Here is a 9,264-nt window from a genome sequence, read left to right as displayed (position 1 = left end):
ATGGGGTACTACTACATCCAAGTTGACCTTGATTAATGGCACAAAGCTCGAGAGAGCTAAAAAGGATGGGATGTGTGTATGTACTACAGCTTTGCAAAGAGGAGTCTTCAAAGGAAAGCAAAATTGAAATGCATGGTGACATGGCCAAGCTCTTAGAGGCTTACAAAGATGTGTTTCAAATGGCTAAGAGCTTACCACCTAAGAGGGATGTAGATCATGGTATTGAGCTTGAACCGAATGCAAAAGTGGTTAACAAGCCAAGTCTCTCAAAGGTGAAGAAGGATAAAGTTGCCAAGCAAGAGGATGTGAATCCACGTGCCAAGGAAGAGGTTGAGAAGATGCTTACGCTTCTTCAACAATGCAAAGAGAACATGAAGCATGCTCAAGAGAGGATGAAGGTTTGAGGACCGACAGAGGAGGCCAATGGAGTTCAAGGAAGGGGATTTTGTGTTTTTGAGAATCCCTAAGTCTAGATATGCCTCTCTCAAAGGCAACACCAACACTAAATTGGCTCATCAATATTATGGTCCATACAAGGTCTTTGAGGAAGGTTGGGGAAGTGGCATACCAACACTTGCTTCCACCAACAACAAGGATACATGATGTCTTCCATGTATCTCAATTGAAGCCTTATGTGGGACCGAAAGTGCAAGTCTTTGATGAGCTGCCACCCATGAATGAAGAGGGCATGATTGAGTATGTTCCGGAAAGGGTGTTGTGCACTAGAGAAAGAGTGTTGCGCAGCCGTTCCATTATGGAATACCTCATCAAATGAGAGGGTTTACCCGAGGAAGAAGCTTCATGGCAGCCCCCATCAATGTTGGAAGGTCATGAAGAGGTTTGGCATGCAAGTGAGGGATGAAAATGGAGCAGACAGTAGTGAATATACTTGCTGGAATTTTTGGAAATTCATTGTTATGCAGCCCTAAACATGGTAGATATGGATCGTCATCTTTTGGAAGCTTCATGCATGTGAAGTGTCAACCTTGAGCACTTGTTTGGGACTGTTTTGGGAGCATTTTACACAGTTTTCAGCCTATGGGAAGTGATACTTCCAACTTTGGTGAAATCATGTCCAAGTGTGACTCCAATGCTACATTCCAAGTTTCGATGACGAAACTTATTGGGTGGGGATGGTTTGTAACAAAGCCATAAATAATGGCCACGGGCATGAGGAAGAGGGCCATGATTCTATGGGGCTAATTGGAAGGCGAAACAAGTGTAAATAGTTGAATGGGGGCCCATGGGCATGGTCAAGTGTGAAGGCCATGAGTTAATAAGTGTGAACAAGGGTCCAAGTATATAAGACAATGTGTAATAGTCTAATCACAATTAACCGATATTAATCAAGATTTACAGCTTTGAGCTCTCTCAAGCCTTCATGGTGGCTTCTCCATTGAGAATCATTGTGAGCCCTCCATTCTGAGTGCTAAACCCTAACAGTTGCTTGCGCTTTGCCATTGGCATGGTTGGTGAGATTATGGGTGATATACTACCTGTGGTTTACAAGTTGTGTGACAACCACTTTGGTGTATTAGAGCTATGGCATAGTACTCATGTAGTAGTTTGATTCACACTATGGACCGACCTTTGTGAGTTATTGTAGGAGAGTAATTTCCTTTATAATATGTACTCTTATCTCTTTATGTTATGATTATAGAGAAGAGAAGAGAAGAAAATTTAGCTATCCGTGTCTCTTGTGTGCTTGTCTCTACTCTTATGTGCGTGTGATTGCTTGCAACAAGGAGCTCAAGGTCACCCTCTCTCCCACATTATTCTCATGTCACCTTACTCACTTCTCTATAATTATACACGTGTGAAATGATCCTTTAGCTTCTAGGAGCATGGTAGTATATTGCATCTTACCAAGAACACATGGTGGCAATCTATTTTGCTTGATATGTAAAAGTTCTGAATTTATCAAAAGGAAGAGTCCATTTGCACATACTTCATCAATTTTCGTTATATTCCTTAATTATCTTCTCTTATAATTCTTCATGATTCACTCCACCCCCTTGTTGGTTCTCACTTTTCAACCATTCACTATTACGAATGGCCTTTGATCCTTGATTCTCTCGTCTCTACCTCTTTGGTGGTTACTCAGTCAATCCCCACTCATGGATTCACACTCACACTTATAATTGCCCTCTTCTAGACTCAACACACATTTGCCTAGTGGAGCTTTATTCATAACATGGTTTATAGAGAAAAAGTGAGCTGGTAGGAAAGGTAGTAGTCCATTAGTAGAAAGCAATATAGATTGAGAGAGAAAGTGGGCACTAGCTTGAGCTTACTGGTGGCATTGTAATTTTTGTAAGATGAGCCCATATTTCATGACATAGCTCAATAGCCTAAGGAGGCTAGACATGTCACTTTATACTAATAACAACTTACGAAGGTCTCATAAACAAAGTGCGGTACAAGAGAAGTAGACACAATCTTCTCCAGGCACAAAGGCTAGCTTCACATGCATTGTTTCCACCATCTTTGTAATCTAGCACTTCTTCATAGGTATTCCCCAACATCTTTAGGCAAGCAAAACAACAACACAATCCATCAACACTGTCCCATCAGTTCTAAAGAAATAATCTTCTTTCGTATAGCAAATGGTACATGTTCTCTTCACATCCATTTTAGTCCTAAACACTTTGCAACAAAATCCATGAGATGCAACTTCAATTAAGTGAAGTTGCATTTGAGCTCTAAAACCCTTAACAACATAATATATCAGATGCAACTTTGGTTAAGTGAAGAACAACTCCAACTCACAGGTCATCTCCATCCATGCAATGACTTCCTCACTATTTTTCATTTGGCATGATTATTTAATCTATAGTTGTTTTCTAGAGATTTAATATCTAATTGTGGGCTATTAACATTAAAACCTTCACAAAATTTGGAGGGCCTTTCACACTCTATCGACATAAGAGCAGATTCATATACAACACATAAACTTCTATAACACCTTGATTTATAGAAGGCGTTCCCATCCACGCTTGTGAAATTGATTCCTCATGTTGTAATCATCTTGGTGAGCATGTGCACTTTTCTCGAACTAAGATGCAAAATGCACGAGCCTTAGGTGCATCTTTGTGGACATCTCATTGATGCATTTATTTCATGGGCATTATGCATTAACTCTCACATTTGGCACTTGAGTTGTGGTTGCGTGGATGCCACTGAAAGAAAGAGGTTATTCAAGCATCACCAACTTATGTTTCATTGATGAGATCAACATTGAGTCATACTTCATTTAACATATGCTTCTTTACTACCTTTTGTTTTACTAAAAAGTTGTGTGTTAACCTTTGCAAATGGCCAAATCAATACATATGGAGTGAATCACTATTTTGGGCATGAAAGTGTAGATGCGAAGGCTCTTTGTGATGGAGAATGTTTGCACCCATGTTAAGGAACTTTTCTTGTTGTAACATGGTCCCAATGGTACTGCATGCAATGAAGCACATGCCTCCTCTATGGCCCATATCGGTCTCACCCCAGGGTGGTGGAGATGTAGGGGCTAATAGACAACATGCCAAGGGGCATACATTTGCAAGGGAAGGTGTTGGAAATTGTGGGTTTCCAAGGAAGACCCTTAGGCTAGGTGCAGCTTTGTGGACATCCCATTGATACATTTATTTCATGGGCATCATGCATTAACTCTCACATTTGGTAGTAAGTTGTGGTTGCGTGGATTATGCCACTAAAAGAAAGAGGTTATTCAAGCATCACCAACTTATGTTTCGTTGATGAGATCAGCATTTAGTCGTGCTTCAACAACATATGCTTCTTTATTACCATTTTGCTTTGCTAAAAAGTTGCGTGGCAACCTTTGCAAATGGCCAAGTCAAGCCACATGGAGTGAATCATAATTTTGAGTGTGAAAGTGTAGATGTGAAGGCTCTTTGTGATGGAGAGTGTTTGTAACATGGTCCCTATGGTACTACATGTAATGAAGAGGAGACAACATGCCGAGGGGCATACATTTCCAAGGGAAGGTGTTGGAAATTGTGGGTTTAAATTCTATGTTTGAGGGCAGGCTAGCCATTCTCCCATGTTTGATGATTTAGGGGAGGTAAGGGTTCTCAAAAAATGTGGGTGTTAAAATATTGCTATTTGATAAAAGGCTATTACAGTTTGGTGAATGTAAAAGGGTGAAGTTCAAAATATTAGGTGTAGATGAAGAAGAATTAAAACCATCCTTATCAAGACCGAACACACAAACAATGCTATCATAAATAGCTCGATCTCTTATTGGCACAACAAAGAAGAGGGCGAGGTGTTTCTAAGAGACAGCATGGGAGGTAATGGGCACAACCACTACGGAGAATCTCGACTAATGATTGATCTGGTCACCTAAATTGCGGACAAGGCAACTCATATTAATTGCTCTTCAGAATATTAGGTGTAGATGAAGAATAATTAAAACCATCCCTATCAAGACCGAACCATCCCTATTAATTGCTCTTCAGAATATTAGGTGTAGATGAAGAATAATTAAAACCATCCCTATCAAGACCGAACCATCCCTATCAAGACCGAACACACAAACAATGCTTGGTAGCATGACATATGGAATCAAAGCCCACACCATGTAAATGCTAAATTTTGTCTATCATAAATAGCTCGATCTCTTATTGGCACAACAAAGAAGAGGGCAAGGTGTTTCTAAGAGACATCATGGGAGGTAATGGGCACAACAAAGAAGAGGGCAAGGTGTTTCTAAGAGACATCATGGGAGGTAATGGGCACAACCACTATGGAGAATCTCCATTAATAATTGATAGGGTCACCTTAATTGTGGACAAGGCATCTTATATTACCTGCTCTTTAGAATATTAGGTGTAGATGAAGAAGAATTAACATCATCCCTATCAAGACCAAACACACAAACAATGCTTGGTAGCATGACATATGGAATCAAAGCCCACATCATGCAAGTGCTATATTTTGGCTACATAAATAGCTTGATCTCTTATTGGCATAACAAAGAAGAGGGCGAGGTGTTTCTAAGAGACATCATGGGAGGTAATGGGCACAACCACTATGGAGAATCTCCATTAATGATTGATGGGGTCACCTAAATTGTGGACAAGGCATCTTATATTACCTGCTCTTCAGACAAAACGTGGATGTATTCAAGGATCTAAAAATGCCAAACCCCTCTGAGCTTAATGGTACACTAAAAATATCACAACACCTCCCATGCACCATAAAACTTCAAAGTGCACAGAATTCACCACATCGAATCGTACGACCCACAATAAAAAATGGTGAATTCCAATTTTATAGCATGCATCTCCACAAGAATGAAATATAACGGGGCTTATGCAGAACTTGGATCAAATGATACAAAAACAAATGACTAACCTAGCTTCTTAAATGTCAAATGATGCACATAGGTGGAGACCCTTCAAGGAACACTTTACCATATAGATACTCTTAATTGCCACCAACTAAAACAAGGGCATGAATTTGGAGTGGATCTACATTTAAGAATTCCAAACACGAATAAGAATAAGTGATATGAGCACTTGTGTCCAATAGGAAATACTATTTTTAGAACAATGCAATTACAAGGGTCGCTAGAAGCGTGTTAGTAGTAGTTTTGCTAACTTAAGGTAGAGATGTTAATCCCAGCTCTAACATAGGCACTAAGGTATTTATCCCATGACGTTGTTAACTTGGTCAGAACACGGTTAACTCGACCAAAATGATATTCTCACATGGTGCCGACAAATGGTTAACTTGGCCAAAACGACATTCTCACATAGTGGCCCACAGATGGTGGGCGGAGAATCTGCCGTATTTTAGCCACTCTTGCTAACTGGGTCGAAATCGGCACATGTAGCAAAACCAAGGCCAAGTTTCACGAGTCCAACCAAGGAGATGCATTTCATCTTCCTTGTTGCTTGTTGTAGGCGGAGAGCTTCTTCTACACTTCCGTGTGAATGACTCCCAAGAAAAGTTCTATGATCATGCTTGGATTGTGTGAAAGGGCTGTAAACCTAATGTGATGTAAATTCTGTTCTTAAATATTGATAGTGCATAAAAAAATAAAGAAGAAAGAAGAAGAGCAAATTTCAAAGATGGTGAACGCAATCAGGGGCTGCTACATAGAGTGGTAAGACTGCTCTGATATGTATCGTTATGAGTCTTTGGGAAGGAGAAAGATAACACTTTTGCGCCCAATTTCTCTTTTGGGCGCAGTGATATCCCGATGGCGCAGTTCATAGTGAGCTTGAACGAGTCGATGCCCAACGCCCACAAGTTCATCATCCACGTGCTGGACGACACCCGCCTCTTCGTGCAGGAGAACGTGGTGGACATGATCCGCAAGAAAGTCCAGGAGTTCCGCGACCAGAACACGTTCGAGAAGCCCTCATAAAAAGAAATCATCTCATGTAAAAACCCTTTTCTACTTTGATTACTATGACATCAAACAGTTAACGTCTGCTGCTCATTTCTTGGGCCTCTTATTCAAGGTGTATGGTGAATTATTCAATTGGGCATGGTGGTATCTGTCCCACGTCATGTGGAACCTCAGGATGATCAAAGAGCGTAGGCTTGCTCATCTATACCGCATTATTTGGTGATCTTAGGATGAGCATAGAGCAGGAATGCTCCACACATCATGTGCGGCTTTTGCAGAGATATATGGTAGAGTAGGGAATGGATGTGCAGACATCCATCCTAATGAATGGACTCACGATTAGTCTATTCTGTCGTGGTCATGTGGGGGCACCTTGTTAGCCAGGTCCAGAACGGAGTTTTAGGCACAACAAGCCTTTGATTGGTGTGTGAAACCTTGCAGAAAATTTGACCGGATTTTTGTCATGTTAGCTAGAATGGCGCTGACCCACGAGCATGACGATCCTAGCATGATCATAGACCATGGAACCTTTGCTAACATTAGCATATACTTAGTGTGGATATCTTCGTCTAACTTTAATACGTGGGGCCATTATTGAGCATAGATGTGCTCATTTGAAATGCATCATGTCATTCTTTGTTGATCTAACATGCCATACGTTCATTTGAACTTTTAGCTTTAGATACTAGTGTAGTCGCCATCTTTCAGCATAACATTGCACCATAGGCATGTGGATAATTGTTAAGAGTATGAACTTTTTTCAGTTTGAATGTTACATGGGTAGTGGAAGTCTTGTGATTAAGGTGTACTTAACTTTATACTTTGGTGTAATTAACTTCAATCGAAGAGATGAGAGAGGAGAAAATGAGAAGTACACATGGTTGGGCCTCAACCTAACCCATTGAAGGCCCCCACCTTGCAAGTTGTGGTGTATTTTCTTCCATTGCTGGATATGTAAATGAAGTACAATGATGTATCAAGATGATTCGTGTGTGAAGTATGTATTGGCCTCTATGGATTGACTATGGGCTGACTTCCAGGCCAAACTAGAGGTGTTTTTGTGTTTACATGGCTTGGTTCTGAGCACACACGTGTGGGCTTCTAGCCGGGCTTTCCAAGATCTTGAAAGCTTTGCCCCTTGTGGGTCAGGGAGTTTGGCAAGTGATCTTTGCTGCTTTAGTGGTGGGTTTGGATCTGCTTGTGCTTGAATATTTTAGAAACGAGGAATGAGGAAGAGCACTAGGCCTTTTTTTGGGGCACTATTGGGGCCCCTTCTCTGAGGTGACGTGCTTCACCGGCTCCATGACCTGCTAATCGACTGCCCGACCTGCTTTCTGATTTGCTTGACCTGTTGTTGTTGAGCCCCTTGTTCTTGGGCATCTACCAAGATGTCCAGGTGCTCGGAACCCATATTTGGATAACCTCCCATTCCCAAAGCTTGTCCATGATTCCTGTAAATATGATAAAATACAAAAAAATGATGCCATCACCCCCCTCTTTTTAAACAATTGTCCTCAACTGTTAAAGGAGTCACATATTTCAGAAGTCCAAAGCCATAGCTCTTGTAATTTCCTAATGTCCAAGACCATCAAGTGTTGTATAATCCAAGAGTCCTCAACATCCACAAAACATTGGACAGAGAATTGGTCGCGCTGAAAAGTGACCAATGCAAAACCATGATGAAACCATAAACGTGTAGATGGATCCATATTCCCGGAAAACAAATTCAGGAATCCACAATGCCAATCCAGAAACTTGTATACCATAGAAACTTGTACACCATACTTCCATAAGGAAGTTCATCTCTTCGTGGAGAAGATACGGAAGTCCATTTGTCCATGAAGCAGACTCATGACTTGCTAAAAAGGCATTAAATGCTAAATATTCCAATGATTTCACACGGTGCATGGGCTGGCTACCCCAATTAAATCGGCTGGGCATTGGGCAGTCTCCGGGCTGGCTGTTTGGGCTGTCCCATAGCTGGCCGACAACTTCTCTAGGGCCCGGGGTCCAGTCGGCTGGCTGTCCGATGGCCATAGGGCTGGCCGACAGCCCCTCCTGCCCAAGCCAAGGCTGGTGGCCACAGCTTGGGCCCTCCTGGCCCCTTGGGGATTGTTCCACACCTCCCTTATGCCCACACTAGAGCTCTTGGCTCTGCCCTAGGGTAGCCCTATGGGCTGGCCCCTTCTCTACATGCAAACCAACATGCCTACACAGATGTTCGGTACCTGGTCGCCGACCAGATACTCAGATCACTTGACATCATTCGAGAGGGAGACTCACAGCACGGACTGGCATTGCTTCATGTGCAAGATAATGCACACCTGACCTTGGACACATAGAGTGGAACCCTGGTTGACTCGTCTCGGATGGGGCTCACATGGGACCAGTTTCCACTCCAGGTCCTACATCTTCTTGTTCAAATATATCCACGTGGCATCCAAGTGTGGGATGCACGTGACATCCCCTTCTGCCTATCTTGACGGAAGCTGCATAGCCTCCAAATAGTCTGTCTCAATAAAGCTAGATAGTCGTTGAACAACTCTTTGTCAAGTCGTACTGCTTCGTGGGTCTCTTGGTTGTGAAACTTTGTGAGGAACTGTCTTTGTCTTCGGCCTGAGCCATGCTTGAAGCGGTGCAAAAGAATCTGTTTTGGAACCATCACTTTAGTTTTGTCAACTAGATTTGGTTCGTCTTTGTCTTTCACTTCTAAAGGGATTGGACTTGCATACAGTTTTAGCCAACTAACATGGAACACATCATGCATAGTCCTACTCGGAGGTAGCTTCAACTTCATTGAAACCTCGTTAATCTTTCTTTGGATGGAAAAAGGTCTGAAGCTCCTGAATGATAGCTTTGGACATTGCTTGCCACTTGTTTCAATCTTTACT

At 42.0% G+C, this 9,264-nt stretch overlaps 1 protein-coding gene across 1 annotated transcript; it reads left to right on the top strand.

Annotated features, from left to right (window-relative positions):
- The first annotated feature begins 5,962 nt into the window (after window positions 1-5,962).
- LOC147609728 (general transcription and DNA repair factor IIH subunit TFB5-like) lies at window positions 5,963-7,039 on the top strand. Its single transcript, XM_086787116.1, has 2 exons — window positions 5,963-6,124; window positions 6,211-7,039. Exons 1-2 carry the CDS (start codon window positions 6,090-6,092, stop codon window positions 6,386-6,388), a joined length of 213 nt encoding a protein of 70 aa, XP_086643242.1. The 5' UTR covers window positions 5,963-6,089; the 3' UTR covers window positions 6,389-7,039.
- Window positions 7,040-9,264: the final 2,225 nt, after the last annotated feature.

Source organism: Cibotium barometz, chromosome 50 (assembly GCF_041138505.1).
Source record: "Cibotium barometz isolate CiBa-2024 chromosome 50, ASM4113850v1, whole genome shotgun sequence".
NCBI classification, from domain to species: Eukaryota; Viridiplantae; Streptophyta; class Polypodiopsida; order Cyatheales; family Cibotiaceae; genus Cibotium; species Cibotium barometz.
This window is presented reverse-complemented; position numbering and strand designations above follow the sequence as displayed.

Coding starts and splice junctions, on each gene's coding strand:
- LOC147609728 (XM_086787116.1), top strand. CDS start 6,090: ATGGTGAACGCAATCAGGGGCTGCTACATAGAGTG. Junction 6,125..6,210: donor AGGGGCTGCTACATAGAGTG/GTAAGACTGCTC, acceptor TTTTGGGCGCAG/TGATATCCCGATGGCGCAGT.